Source organism: Lithobates pipiens, unplaced genomic scaffold (genome assembly GCF_037356315.1).
Source record: "Lithobates pipiens isolate NorthernLeopardFrog02 unplaced genomic scaffold, aLitPip1_a1.2 Scaffold_18, whole genome shotgun sequence".
Classification (NCBI taxonomy): Eukaryota; Metazoa; Chordata; class Amphibia; order Anura; family Ranidae; genus Lithobates; species Lithobates pipiens.
Genome location: NW_027507758.1, coordinates 115008607 through 115024721, shown reverse-complemented (window position 1 = coordinate 115024721; position 16115 = coordinate 115008607). Strand labels below are relative to the sequence as shown.

At 39.0% G+C, this 16115-nt stretch overlaps 1 protein-coding gene across 3 annotated transcripts in view; it reads right to left on the bottom strand.

Moving 5' to 3' along the window:
- Positions 1-342: 342 nt before the first annotated feature.
- Positions 343-16115, bottom strand: part of PAX1 (paired box 1) — a 32507-nt gene continuing 16734 nt past the window's right edge. Inside the window, exons 5-6 of one of the 3 annotated variants that reach the window (XM_077486031.1) lie at positions 5833-5974; positions 343-2168 (exon numbers count right to left, since the gene is read on the bottom strand). In XM_077486031.1, the coding sequence (XP_077342157.1) occupies positions 5844-5974 (131 nt within the window). In that variant the 3' untranslated portion in view covers positions 343-2168; positions 5833-5843. Of the gene's footprint in view, positions 2169-5828; positions 5975-16115 lie in introns of all 3 variants that reach the window. The other 2 variants (XM_077486030.1, XM_077486032.1) reach the window with 2 other exon arrangements.

Sequence of the window (16115 nt, the reverse complement as noted above, 5' to 3'; positions counted from 1 at the left end):
ATGTCCAAGAAAAAATCCCTTTTTTCCTCTGAAAACTATTTCACATTTAAAGGGAAATAGTCTTCACTTCTGATATTTGCAAAGTAAGCTTTCACTTTGATTAATACTCCTTTAATTAACCTCCAAGTAGGGTTCATTGTACAGTGTGTTTTCTTTGCAAAGTGAATGTTCACGTGACATAAAGCTTTACAAATATGGTAAAGCTGTGTTATCTTCAATTATCCAATCCTGGGCAAAAAAACGAAAAAAAAATCCTGTTTTTTAATTTCCCTTGCTCATGATTAGGTATTCTAGGTGAATACAGGTTTACCGCACTGAGCTAAATGAACATACATACATACATACATACAAAGTTGGCATTTATTTTGCTAACTATGGAAATTGCATGGACAAAACCAGTTTACACAAAATCAGAGGCACCAACATCCCTTAATAAATAACTAGAGGCAAATGGGGGAAATATGGGACTTTTCAGGTGCATGGACACATAAATACACAGAGAAATATTTTGTATAACAATTATTTGTTACAAAATTTTATTTAATTACAAAAAAATTTGATTAAAAGCATACTGTACAGTCATATAATGTCATTCCTCACGCATGTTATTCAACATGTTTTGCCTATTCAGGCTTCTTCAGGAAAATGTGTGGTGAGTCCACTGGCAAAAAAACTGAAATAAATCAGAACAATATCACACAAACATTGTTATAGCCACATAATCTGTTTACTATACATGTGCAGCAATAAAGGCTACTCCACCTATAGAAAAATTGTCTCCCAAAAGAGAATGCCTACCTCCAAATGATGAAGAGGCAAGGAGTTACTGTAACGAACGTAAATATGAGATGTGTCTGTCCAGGAGTGCCAAAATGTATCTACCAGGTAGTGGCAAAATCCCAACAGCCGATGGATACACGTTGCCACTCCTGGACAGACACATGTCATATTTACATTCGTTACAATGACTTCTTGCCTCTTCATCATTTGGAGGTAGGGATTCTCTTTTTGTATAGTAAACAAATTATGTGTATATAACAATGTTTTATGATATTGTTTTGATTTATTTCTGCTTATTTTGCCAGTAGTATCACCGCCCATTTTCCTGAAGAAGACTGAATAGGCGAAACATGTTGAATAACATGTGACTTGAATGATATTATATGACTGTACAGTATGCTTTTAATCTAAAAAAAATTGTAATTAAATAAAATGTATTTTGCTAAGGGAACTACCGCTACTCACTGAGTAAATCAACTCAAATAAATCTATAGCAAAAAGTCGTACAAGTCAGGAGTTACTGACACTGCTCTAAGTCTGGAAACTGAAGATAATTATTCAAGATGGCCTTTCTCTTAAGTGACTACACTGTAACATTAATATGGTCATAGCAAGACCCCACCAAATCATATTACCTTAAACCTGAAAGAGTACTTTTCATGGTGATAGGTTTCTTTTTTTTTTGCTGTCTTACACAACGACAAAGCAAAATGGCATGTGATAAATCAGGCGTTCATGTCTTCCTCCATTTATTTAAGATATTTAAGTTTATAAAAATATAAAATAAATTGTTGTTATTTATTACATTTACAATCTATGATATACAATACACTCACAAAGGCTTTATTTTCACATCATACAATGTCCAACCATTTGGAAAAAGTTTGAAATATCCCCCACAGTAAAAATTAAATTAGTGTCTAAACCAGTCAAAAATGATCCTCTTGTTAATGCAAACTGTAAACTGTAATTGTGAGGAAATGGTATTAACAAGATGGGAATAAAATAAAAATGCAGAGGAAGGGAATAAACGACAGTAAATAACTGGGAAAGAGAGAAGAAGACCTTTCATCATTAGCCTCATTTCTCATCCAACGTTCAGATCGTTCTTCACCTTGTCTCACTTTTGTGAGTCCTCTGTGATGAAGCCTACGCCTGTGACTGTGTAGACTTGTCCCACATTCAACCTTTTTGCCACCGCAGGAACCAAATTTAGCTTGAAAGTATAGGAATGAATCCGTTTTTCTGTGTCCATGAAGATATTAACAATGTTTCCAATTACTTGTCAACAGTTTGTTAAGATGATGAAGCAGGAATGGTAAGTCAATGTACACTGCTCAAGGCATCCTGATGTTTAATGATAGGACTAGTTGGTTTTCGGTTTACCACTGCAATGAAATACAGAATTTTTAGGCAATTAAATAACACTTGCGGTTAGTAACTAAAAAATGGCATGTATAAATGCTAACATGTCTTTTGGTATAATTTGTTAAAAGGGCAGATAAAGTTTATAATACACATACTGGTATGACATGTAATGTGATGTGACATTTTACAGCTCTTGTAATTCGATAGCAATTAATTAAATATATGTTAATTGTTTAAAAATATAAATATTAAGTCAAGTTGTTTTACGGGTATAAATACTTAAAAAAAATGTAATAAAACAGGTATAGAATTTATTATTCAGAATGACTAGGATCTGGTGTTTTCAGAGATGCCTAAATTATATTACCATCAGGGGCGTAACTATAGGGGGTGCAGCAGTCGCGACCGCAACTGGGCCCTGTGCTGCAGGGGGCCCATGCAGCCCCCTCTACATATGGCCGGCAGCAGCATAAGCAGCTAGGGGTACCTGGAGTTCTAACGCCGGACTCAGAGGGAAGGGCCCTGGCTGGGGTTCAGGGGGGCCCTTCATGGTTTCTTGCATCGGGGCCCTGAAGGTTCTAGTTACGCCACTGATTAACATACCAGTGTATGTGTGTGTACGCATGTGTGCGTGTGTATATGACAAAGGGAGTAAATACAGACTTTTCATTGTCCAATAAAGTTTATATTCAGTGTGCAGAGTGTATGTTTACTGAGCTTATGAATATAGTAAAAGTGATATTAAACCCTCAGTTTTTTTTGCCAGCTGATTTAATCATTTACTGAGTATACAGGAGCTTTAAGGCCCCTTTCACACTGGGGCGGTTTTCAGGCGCTACAGCGCTAAAAATAGCGCCTGTGTAGCGCCTGAAAAAAGCAGCCCCTTTCACTCCAATGTGAAAGCCCGAGGGGCTTTCACACTGGAGCGGTGCGCTAGTAGGACAATGAAAAAAGTCCTGCTAGCCGCATCTTTGGAGCGGTGAAAGGAGCGGTGTATTCACCGCTCCTAAACTGCTCCTACCCATTGAAATCAATGGGACAGCGCGGCTATACCGCCGGCAAAGCGCCACTGCAGCGGCGCATTGCGAGCAGTTTTAACCCTTTTTTGGTCGCTAGCGGGGGTTAAAACCACCCTGCTAGTGGCTGCAGACCGCCGCTAAAACGACGGTAAAGCACCGCTAATAATTGTGGTGCTTTACCGCCGACGCCCGCACCGCCTCAGTGTGAAAGGGGCCTAACTCTTATTCCTTGCCTGTGTTCCTGTATAAGCTGATGCCATGATCACTGCCCCAGGTTTCCTATTTCAGAGTGGCTCCTATCTCTTGCAGCACCCTATGGAGCCATCCTTGCATGCAGGGACTAGAACTGTGCCTCTACACTGTGTTCATAAATAGAAACATAAAGCCACATAGCCTAGGGTGGCAAAGCATACCCCTACTCCTTCTTTATCCAGTGGGGATCTGTCAAAAACAGGTCCCCGCTCCCCCGTCCCCCCTAAAAGTTGCCAAATGTGACACCGAAGGGTGGGGGAGCAAATAAGCGGAGGTTCCACTTTTCGGTGGAAATCCGGCTTCAGCTGTGTTTTTTTTTTTTTTACAATATTCATTATTTTTGTATATATATATATATATATATATATATATATATATATATATATATATATATATATATATATATATATATATATATAGACTGCATATATATATTATATGAAGTCTTGATATATTATTGTCCTTCATCAGTGAAGAACAAATTTCTACTTAATATATAAACAGTGGGGTTGATTTACTAAAACTGGAGAGTGCAGCTGTGAATGGTAGCCAATCAGCATCAGCTTGTTCAATTAACCACTTGCCGACCGCTGTCAGCACATATACGTCAGCAGAATGGCGCGGCTGGGCAAAGTAACGTACCTGACACGAGTTTCGTGACCGTGCCCGCGGGGACCCGTGGACTGGATCGTGGCTGGGATTCCCTGCAATCGTGTCACGGAGAGGAAGAATGGGGAGATGCCGATGTAAACAGCATCTCCCCGTTCTGCCTACTGACAGGACACTGATCGTTTGCTGCCTGTCATCGGAAGCAGCCATCAGTGTCGTGTCGCTGCTAGCCCATCCCCCAGACAGTTAGAATCACTGTCCAGGACACACTTAACCCCTCCCCGCCCCCTAGTGGTTAACCCCTTCACTGCTAGTGAATTTTTTTTACAGTAATCAATGCAATTTTATAGCATTGTTCGCTGTATTAATGCCAATAGTCCCAAAAATCTATCAAAATTGTCCGATGTGTCCGCAATAATATCGCAGTCATGATAAAAATAGCTGATCGTGGCCATTACTAGTAAAAAAAAAATATTACTAAAAATGCCATAAAACTATCCCCTATTTTGTAGACGCTATAACTTTTGCGCAAACCAATCAATAAACGCTTATTGCGATTATTTTTTTAACCAAAAATATGTAGAAGAATACGTATCGGCCTAAGCTAAGGAAAAAAAATGTTTTTTTATAAATTTTTGGGGGATATTTATTATAGCATAAAGTAAAAAAAAATAGTTTTTTTTTTGCAAAATTGTTGCTCTTTTTTTGTTTATAGCGCAAAAAATAAAAACCGCAGGGGTGACCAAATACCACCAAAAGAAAGCTCTATTTGTGGGGAAAAAAAGGATGTCAATTGTTTGGGAGCCATGTCTCAAGACCGCGCAATTGTCAGTTAAAATGATGCAGTGCCGAATCGCAAAAAGCGCTCTGGTCGGGAAGGGGGTAAATCCTTCCAGGGCAGAAGTGGTTAAGCTTTGACAAAAAAAATAAAAATTAAAGCTGATTGGTTTCTATGCAGAGCTGCGCCACATTTTGTACTCTTGAGTTTTAGTAAATCAACCCCTTTGTGGCACTTCATAGTCACACAGTTCTTCACTGTTCAAGTCATGCCTGTACATTACAGCCCCATGGACTTTGGGACAGTTTCTGATCATCTCTGGCCTTGGGACACATCCTTATAAAAGTCTGTGGTGCTGTAATGCATAAGTGTGGCCTGGACATTGAAGACTTCTAGTGCTGGATGTAAATAAACAGTGGAACTGTGGCCTTCTGATCAAGGTAAGTATGCATCGGTGAAGGGGGAGGATGGGTTATGTTAGGCCAGTTCTAACTCTAGCTCTAGCTCTAGCTCTGTTGTAGTGGATTTGCACAGAGCAGCCCCGATCCACCTCTTCTTGGATCCATCTTCGTTGCTCCTGGCTCCTCCCTTCTGTCAAGTGCCCTCACAGCAAGTAACTTGCTGTAGGGGCAACCGAGTCGAGTCACAGCCAATCAGGAGGAAGAGTCTCGGGTGGCTGAGACACTTGTGGACATCGCTGTAGAGAGATGGGGCTCGGGTAAGTACTAGGGGGTGCTGGGGCGGCTGCTGCACACAGAAGGCTTTTATATGTTAATGCATAGAATGCATTAAGATAAAAAAAACCTTCTGACTTATAACTTCTTTAAAGTAATATAGGAACAGGTATAATTAGAGTACTAATACACAAAGATATATACAACTGGCAACATCATAGCTCCCAGCTGTATATCAATAGTAGGGACTGTTGCTCTTTTGGAACCCGATCCTTATATCAGTTATTCATCCTCAGTTCACTTTTTGATCCTGATGTATAGATCTCTATAAAAAAATATACAATTTACCTACTAAAGTAGTGGTCAAAAACGCACTTGTGGGTTCAACCAATCTTTTTTGCTCATTATTCTTCGTAGTCTGTGTAACTGAGCGCAAGGCAAGGGTTTGTCATCTGCCTGTGTATCTTGTGCTAAGAAGTGTCCATCTATTACATCTAAGAAAATTGAGAGATACGCAACAATGGGGCAATAAATTTAAAGTGAAATTCTCTCAAGGGAAAAAAGCATGTTTAGGCATTTTATTATTTTTCTCTAAAGTGACGACAATCAGAAATACTTTTCCCTAATCAATTTCTAATTATTTTCACGTAAAAAAAAATCTGCATAGCTATGGAAAAGCTGTTGGTAAACAGCAAAAGCAATAAAACCTAGAAGCTGATTGGTTTCTTTACAAAGCTGCACTAGGGGGTTATTTACAAAAGGCAAATCCACTTTGCACTAAAAGTGCACTTGGAAGTGCAGTCGCTCTAAATCTAAGGGGTAGATTTGAAATGAGTGGAAGCTCTGCTGATTTTATCATCCAATCATGTGCAAGCTAAAATGCTGTTTTTTATTTTCCTTGCATGTCCACTTCGGATCTACAGCGACTTTACTTCCAAGTTTACTTGCAGTGCAAAGTGGATTTTCCTTTAGTAAATAACCCTCCAGATTTTGTACTTTACAATTTTAGTAAATTTCCCCAATGTATAATAGATAGTTTGCCTTGCATCTTTTCCAGCATAATATCTGCAAACGTAAATGACCAACCCTTGTGTTGAAATTTGTTTGCAAAGCAGGAAAGGAGACGAGGAAACTAAAGTGAAATACAGTCAAATTTCCTGATTCCTATTCTGAGAAATATCTACCTTTGTCATCATTATGGGAAGGTTGGTACACTATGCATTTGTGTGTTGGGTGTAACTAAAGACCTTAAAACTGCCTTTTTCTTAAAGCTAGAAGCTAGGAATCATTTTACATTAAATTTACATTAGTCAGGCTTGGTTGGGTTTAATTTTTCATAGCTCACATTTGGGGGGGGGGGGTGCAGAAATTTAATGTAGTAGTCTGTGCTTTATTCTTTCAGTGCTAGTCTTCCCCAGGTGCTAGCCATCTGTACACTGAACACAGGGCTTGGCACCTCTGCCATTCAGAGAACCTCTTGTATTTTTTGGTTCATAAATACAGTGGAGGAGATTTACTAAGACTGGTGCACTTCGAATCTGGTGCAGCTGTGCATGATAGCCAATCAGCTTCTAAATTCAGTTTGTTCAATTAAACTTAGACAATAAAATCTGAAAGCTGATTGGTTACTATGCAGAGCTGCACCAGGTTTTGCATCATGTAGTTTTAGTAAATAACCCCCAACGTGTTCTCTGATTGGATGAGATGGAGAGGAGGGGCAGACGATGTCATGAACTTCACCTAATCCAGTCAGAAAACATCTTGATCATATTGAAAAAAAATACATTTTCTAAACAGTGGCGGTGCCAAGCCAATGAGCCCCAAGCCAATACAGATGGCAAGTCACTTGATCAGCACCTGGAAAAGACCAGCGATTATTGTATTTAGCACCGGCTACTACACTGAATTTTTGCAATCCCATATGTGAGATATGAAGAATTACATGTAACCAAGCTGAACCAATGTAACATTAAAAAAAAAAAATAATAATAATTACTTGAATTCAGCTTTCACCTTAAAATAACAATACAGAAGTTCCTTACAACTACAGGACCATTTTAAGGCCTGGTTTCAGATGCAACTTAAATAGTCACACAGAATCGCAAGACAATGGAAATGACATTGATGCCCATTCACATCAATGCAACACAGTATGGTGTGATTTTGGAAAACAGTCCTTTACCACTTTGGTGTGATTGCACCGTGATTTTGACTCCTATAGACTTCAATGGAAACACACTAAAATGCATGTAATTTAATGCATTTTGATGTGATTTCAGTGTTTTTTTCTGCGGTCAAATCAGATATTCTTATCATTGACTAAAACTAAATACACAGATGCATGTAATATCACATAAACAAACACGCCAAAAACACAACTAAATCGCACTACATAATTGCACTGAACATTTGATCAAATAGTGTGAACCTATCCTTAGAGAGTACTTGTGCAGCTGCAGTGAGTTCAGTAGTTGCAGAAGCTGGCGCCTCCGGTTATCAGTGGTAGACTTCCATACTGCCCAAAAGTTAAATTATGTATGTCATGTGCTTAAAGGGGCTGTGAACTCCCATGTATGACTTTTACCTATAGGTAAGCCTATAATAAGGCTTACCTATGGGTACAGTAATTATCTCCTAAACGTACACCGTTCAGGAGATATTACTTTACATGCAGCCGGTGATGTCACCGGCACATGCATTCTGAAGGAACGGCATACCATGCCGTAAACAACAACTCCTGTGGGCATCCGGAAGACCGGGTGAAGATGGAAGCGTCTTTAGCTGTGACAGCACGCTGCTGAAGGGCTTCATTCTAAGGTAAGTTTCACATAATGTGCTAATATGCGATGCATGCGTACTAGCATATTATGACATTCATTTTCAGGGAGAAGATTTTTTTTTGGGGGGGGGGGGGCTGGTTGCAGTTTACTACCGCTTTTGCATACTGAAAATTGGGTTGATTCGTTAAAGGAGCAGTGAAGGTTAACTTCGAGTTTTAATAAATCTCCCTACATATAACTGAGTATTTAAATGAAATAATGGGGGTTATTTATGAAAGGCAAATCCACTTTGCACTACAAGTGCACTGCAAATGAAAGTACACTCACTATAGATCTGAGGGGGACATGCAAGGAAAATAAAAAAACTGCATTTTAGCTTGCACATGATTGGATGATAAAATCAACAGAGCTTCCCCTCATTTCAGATCTACCCCTCAGATTTACAGCAGTGCACTTGTAGTGCAAATTGGATTTGCCTTTTCGTAAATAACCCCCTTCGTTTAAATATTTTCACTTAGGTGATTGAACATACTCTACTCTAGTTAATCACACACTTAGGGGATTATTTACGAAAAGCAAATCCACTTTGCACTACAAGTGCAAACTACAAGTACAAAGTGCACTTGAAATTGCACTGTAAGTGCACTTGGAAGTGCAGTCGCTGTAAATCTGAGGGGAAGATCTGAAATGAGGGGAAGCTCTGCTGATTTTATCATCCAATCATGGGCAAGCTAAAATGCTGTTGTTTTTTTTTTTTTCCTTGCATGTCCCCCTCGCATCTACAGCGACTGCACTTCCAAGTGCACTTTCAGTGCAATTTCAAGTGCACTTTGCACTTGTAGCTTGCACTTGTAGTGCAAAGTGGATTTGCCTTTTGTAAATAACCCCCAATGTTTCTGATTTGTGATTGCAGGAGGAATCTTATTAATGTTTCTCTCTTGGTTTTAAATTTCCTATAGAGCGGAAGAGCTTGCAATGCTTTCCTTACAGTTTAATTACTTAATTAATTATCTTTCTACAAATAAATAATTTGTTACTGCCTAGTCACATAGAGGGACTACAACCACAAAAAAAAAAAAAATCACCATTAAAAATACAACACTACAAGCAAAAATTTAAAAAGGATTTAAAAAAATGAATAAACAACAACCTCTCCATCCACATCCCCATGAAATGTTTTGACAAATAGGTCACTTTGAATTTATTGTGCAGTTATCTTATGAACATTAAATGTACATGCCAAAATATGCAAATGTGATGCAGGATTGTTTTTTTTTTTTTTCTTACTAGTTCATGAAAACTGCAGTAATGCCATAAAATCGATCTTCATAAATATTTATCTAAATACCATTTGGTGTTGTTTGGCTCAAACAGACTCCTTACATCATGATCCCTCCTGTATTGAATTGTATTGTAACTCAACTGCCCTAACATTGTAAAGTGTTGCGCAATCTGTTGGCGCTATATAAATCCTGTATAATAATAATAACACAAAGTCTGATGAATCAGTAGAGTCCATTCACGTGATTGATTACATGGTTGGTGTTCATTTATTATATTACTAAAATAATTATATTAACATGCCATAATTACAGCGGTTGTCACCCAATCATTCTAATTTTGGCTATATGTGATGTCAAACCTCTACAGCAGCCTTTCATAACCATCAGAAATCTACAACTCATGATACATTAGTCTGATGGTCAGTGGGAAGAATGGTCCTTACAATTGTGGTCATTGGGAAGAATTATCTCCTTACAGAGAGCTAAAAAGATCAATGGTGTCGGTGGGAAATTATCTGAGAGGTAGAAATGGCCCAATGCTGAAGGAACCCCTAGCAACCTCTGGAGGAACCCTAGGGTTCCACGGAACCCTGGATGAGAATCACTGCTCTACAGATTTTCCTTTGCAGAAGAAACCAATAGGACAAACTTAACCTATCTATATTGAGCATAGGACACAGGACCAGAAACTGTACCCTAACCATCCCATCAGATTCAAAGGGAATTTTTGTTCTACCTAAATAAATGTTTGAAACATTCAGAGGCAGACATTCCTTTAGCAAACTACCCACAATGCTGAACATGCTCAGAAATAGAATAACCATCACGTCAGTTGTGGCTGTTGATGACATTAACATATATCCTTTACAGACAGTTTGCAAGGAAAAAGTCTACTGTATTGACTTGATTGGAATATTTTAGACAACACACTGTTAATTCAGAGGTGGATATTTAAGAGAGTGAAAAAGTAATATGTCTTTGATTTTTCCTGATTTAATCAACCCTATTTATCAGCAACAATGCTAAAGACAGATTGTTAAGACAAATCCGACCACTATAATTAATATACTGCCTACGCAAGAAAGTAGAGAAACATACTTTTGCTTTCTTTATTCTGATCAGCCATAAGAAAAAAAATTCTCCGAGCTGATACCAAATATTTTGTAAGTCATAAAGGAAGTCCAACACCAGGAAAAAAAACACTTGTATGTGCAGCAGTTTACCAAGCAAGGTTGAAAGTTTACAATGTTTCCATGAAATTGTCTAAGATTTATTTACTATTGAAACATTAAAAATGATTTCTGCAGTGTTTCATTCAGCTCTAAATCAATGTGATCATGTAATATACAGTATCTGACATTTTCACTTTAAATCACCATTTTGTAGAGTCAAACAACACACAAAACAGAATTCACAATGTACTCTGGAGAGCCACAAACTGTATGAGTGTTTTCTTAAAGGCTAAGTTCACCATTTCCATAAAATAACCTATGCAATCAAAGGGCTCTAATAGGTATCAAAGAACTGTACAGCTTTGTAAAAAGTTCATTAATTTTATTATCTTATCTGTAGGCCAACGCCCCCCCCCCCCCCCCCAACACGCAAAGAAGCCAGTTCAAAGTAGCAACCCTACATTCTGCCTTGTTTCTCAGGTTGCTAACCCATTGGTTTTCACTTCTAATGCTAGGAGTGACCACCCCATGACTTTCATGTCCTGGCAACAAGGCGGGATATGGGAGTTGCTAATTGGAAGTTTTTTTGAACAGGCTTTTGCAGGGGAACCCAAATGGCCTACCGGTAGGGCAGTACAATTAACCGATTGCCGACCAGTCCATAGCCGAAATATGGCTACAGCGTGTCAGCTTATTCTGGGAGGGCGTCCATGGACATCCTCCCAGAATGTGGCTCTCGCGTGCACCCTGGGGCGTTCTCCCAGAAATATCCATGACATCACAGTTCATGTTAAATGGCCGCTGGTAGTGGCCGTTTACCATGTGATCGCTCTGTCAAATGACGGAATGATCATTTGTACACAAACCAGCGTCATGTTATGACGCTGGTTCCTCCCTCCCCTCTCTGTACCAATCTGTACAGTGCGAGGAGAGAGGGGGAGAGATTGTTTGTAGCAGTGCTGTGGGCTGGATCTGTAGTGCCCACAGGGCTGCTCAGTGCCAATACTCTGCAGTACTCTGCCCAGACTCTGCAATAATCTGCAATAATCAGCAATAATTTGCAATGCTATGCCAATACTCTGCCAATACTCTGCAATACGTGCCAATACTATGCAATTTTCTGCCAATACTCTGCAATACTCGCCAATACTCTGCAATGCTCTGCCAATACTCTGCAATACTCGCCAATACTCTGCTAATACTATACCAATAATCTGCAATAAATTTTAACAGAAACAAATAATTTTTGGGGGGTTTTTTACCGAATTTTACGTCTTTTTTGATTTATAGCGCAAAAAATAAAAAAAACTGTGGCGATTAAATACTATATTATTATTATATCAAAAAGTTAAAAAAAATGAGTTTTTTTCAAAATTGTCGCTCTTTTTTTGTTTATAGCGCAAAAAATAAAAACCGTAGAGGGGATCAAATACCATCAAAAGAAAGCTCTATTTGTGTGAAACAAAAGGACAAATTTTATATGGGTACAGTGTTGCATGACTGAGTAATTGTCATTCAAAGTGTGAGAGCACCGAAAGCTGAAAATTGGTCTGGTTAGGGAGGGGGTTTAAATGCCCAGTGGGTAAGTGGTTAATGGATACTTTCCAAAGCTGCACGGCTTTTTTTTTATTTCTACTGAGGCATCTTGGCTGCATAGGCTATTTTCTGGAAAAGATGAACACTGCCTTTAAGTTGATATAATCAGCCCCTCACATTTTTATGTGTTAAGTAAAAAAATAATAAAATATCTTCTTGTCCAGAAATACAGGCAAGCCAAATGATTGCAAAATGATTTAATATTAAATAGCTCTAAAGAGATTCTATCATATGTGAGACAGACAACCTTATTCCATATGAAAGTGAGATTCAAAGTGCACTAACTCAAAGCAGCAAATCCAAATTCACTTGTCTGAATTTAGACTAGTAACAAGATGAGAACTGATTGATAGGTATGTGTTACTGCCCTTAGAAACAAGATAATTACTGTGTTGTAGAGCAGGCTGTGAGCTGAGGAACGTCATTATTCACTTTTGCTTTGCTTATGATTTCCTTGCCAAATATTTAGCAATGGAAAATCAGTGACTTTTACTTCTTTAACCGCTTAAGCCTGGAATATTTTACCCCTTTCCTGACCAGAGCACTTTTTGCGATTGGGCACTGTGTCAATTTAACTGACAATTGCGCGGTCGTGCGACGTTGCACCCAAACAAAATTGATGTCCTTTTTTTCCCACAAATACAGCTTTCTTTTGGTGGTATTTGATCCCCTCTACGGTTTTTATTTTTTGCGCTATAAACAAAAAAAGAGTGTTTTTTGAAAAAAAAAAACATTTTTTTTTTACTTTTTGCTATAATAAATATCCCCCAAAAATATATAAAAAAATATATATTTTCCTCAGTTTGGGCCGATACGTATTCTTCTACATATTTTTGGTAAAAAAAATCACAATGAGCATATATTGATTGGTTTGCACAAAAGTTATAGCATCTAGAAAATAAGTTATAGTTTTATGGCATTTTTATTTAAATTTTTTTTTGTTATTAGTATGGCGATTTTTATCAGGGCTGTGACATATGGCAGACACATCAGACACTTTTGACACTATTTTAGAACCACTGTCATTTATGCAGTGATCAGTGCTACAAAAAAGCACTGATTATTGTGTAAATGACATTGACAGTGAAGGGGTTAACCACTAGGGGGCGATGAAGGGGTTAAGTGTGTCCTAGGGAGTGATTCTAACTGTGTGGGGGATGGGCTTCAAGTCCCATGACAGCGATCACTGCTCCTGATGACAGGGAGCAGTGATCTCTGTCATGACACAAGCCAGAACGGGGAAATGCCTTGTTTACATAGGCACTTCCCCGTTCTGCGGCTCCGTGACATGATCGCCAGGAGACCGGTGGACTCAGGCACAGTCATGCTGTATACAGCGGGTGCGTGCTATCCCCGTCTCTTAAAGGGTATGTACAGGTACGCCCATTTGCCCACCACTGCCATTGTGCCGATGTATATCGGCGTGCAGCAGTCAGCAATTGTTTAATACTTACATTTGCCTTAAGCTTTTACAAAAGGAATATATATATATATATATATATATATATATATATATATATATATATATATTTATTTATTTATTTATATATGACAATTTCGGAATAGGAAGAGAAAACATTTCACCACTGGCAACCACAACAAACGTAAACAACGTGGGTATAGCCTGTTCACTAGTGTGGGGACTGTCCATTTAACAAAATCAGTGTTCACTTAGCTTAGTAAATGAGGTAAAGCTGTGTTATCAATAACAATTTATTCTTATAGAAGAAACAACTACATATTTTTTCACTTCCCTTACACATGAATAGATATGGGGAGCACAGCTCGATCATCTTTATTAAGCTAAGTGAAATATTTTTACTACTTTAATAAATCATCCATAATAACCCCTCCCCCATAACATATCAAGTGTAGATAGACTGTAGCTCGCCGATCCTCCTCTTATCACAGAAATACTTTGAATAAATACTCATTTATTTATAACCCTACATAGAAGTTTCAGACAGACTGCTTGACACGACGTTAATGGGGTTGATTTATTAAAAGGAGAAGAAGGGGCAGGCTGGGTGTACTGAAGTCAATCCATTGATCAAATTCAGTACAACCAGCCTGTTTGATTTTTTCATACGAGCACTGCTGGCAGCGATCATTGTATTCTGCCAATGGGGAAAGCTCCCTGAGCTTCCTGCTGGCAGAACACAATAGCGCTGCTGGAGGGATTCCCCGATCAACACCAACTGTGTTGATCAAGGACTTGGGTTAATTTACAACTCCTGGTTGAGAGAAAGAAAATGACTTAATGTATTGCCTGCCTAAGGGTTAGATTTGAGAGTAAAGATGATCTTAAGGATGGTGACTTGGGTTAATTTAGGGTGGAGCTATGGGCAAAATCTCATATATGATGCAGTCTATCACTAGTTCTAACACATCAGCTTTTGTTACAGAGTGCCCCCATAACATAGTTGTATTATCTAATAATAATGCCAGTAGACAACATTGTTCATCCTGCACTTAAATCATGCAGCAGCATTGCCAACCCATGGACAGGGTAGTCCTAGATCAGACTTTCTACACATTTTTACCACACAGGTCTCCAGGAACCCCCACTAAAAACGATATCTATAGCTTATGGTGATCAGTAGGTTTTATAGAGTTTTAAATAAAGAATGGGGTGTATGCAAACCCTAAATTATCCTCGGTGATAATATGAAATGAAACAAACACTTCCAGAAAAAAACATGCACTGATTAGTGGTCAGTGTAGGCAACTGATCAATGTGCCGCTGCTCTCTCCTCAAGGAACTAGCAACTTCTGGAGAAGCTCTGGGAGCCTTGAAACTCTGGTTGAGAAAGGCTGTCTAAGGCCTAGTACATGCAGGCCGAATGTAGGGCAACATCGACCAGTTCAATAGAAACCAGCTGACATTTGGCCCGTGTGTACTACTGCCGGTGTCCTATCATATTGTGTCCCCCATCGATAGAGTCCGCTGTGTACTGCGCATGAGCAGTAAACAGCACATACAGATTCCGAAAATAGCCAAAGATGAACGGCGCCTGCGCCGTGAGTCCAGGTTCTAGCCCCACCATCCAAGTGGACATAGAGTTAAAATAAAAAGAGCCAAGCGCAGCGAGGCCATGCCCGAAGAGTGGCGAGCGAAGCAAGCCCACGAGGGGCCCTCTAATATCGGCAGCCCTATGTCCACTTGGATGGTGGGGCTACCACCTCAACTCACAGCTCAGACGCCGTTCATCTTCAGAGATTTTCCGAAGCTCCTTCTGCTCCGTACTGCGCAAGCGCTGCACCTGCGCAGTACAGGGCGGACAGTACCCGATGGCCAGACGCTATATGTCAGAACACCGGTCCAACAGAAGGCGGCTGTTCGGCCAGCTTCTGATGAAGGGGCATGACCGAAAAAGGTTAAACAACTGGCTCTCGATCAGCGCGAGTGTTCTGGTGGGGATTCCCCTGTCAGAACACAATAGCACAGCAGGGGAAATCGCTGATCAGTAGATTGACTTCTGTACAACCATGGTGCTCATACATAGATCAAAATTCATCCAGTTCAGCATGGATCTCGAAATGATTATGTCTGATTTGTGTGTCTAAAAGCAGTACAATTGTTTTACATAGAAATCTGGAGTTTTATATTGTAGGCGTGTAATTCTTAGCAATAACACACTTAAATCTGTCCAAACAAAAGTCTAGTAGACATTTCGGGTATGATAAAGTTTGAAACATGAAATTATAAATTATAATATAATAAATAGCTATACATAATTATAAAAAATGATAATATAATAATAATAAAATTAATTTCCCCACGATTCACTATCGCTCAATTCT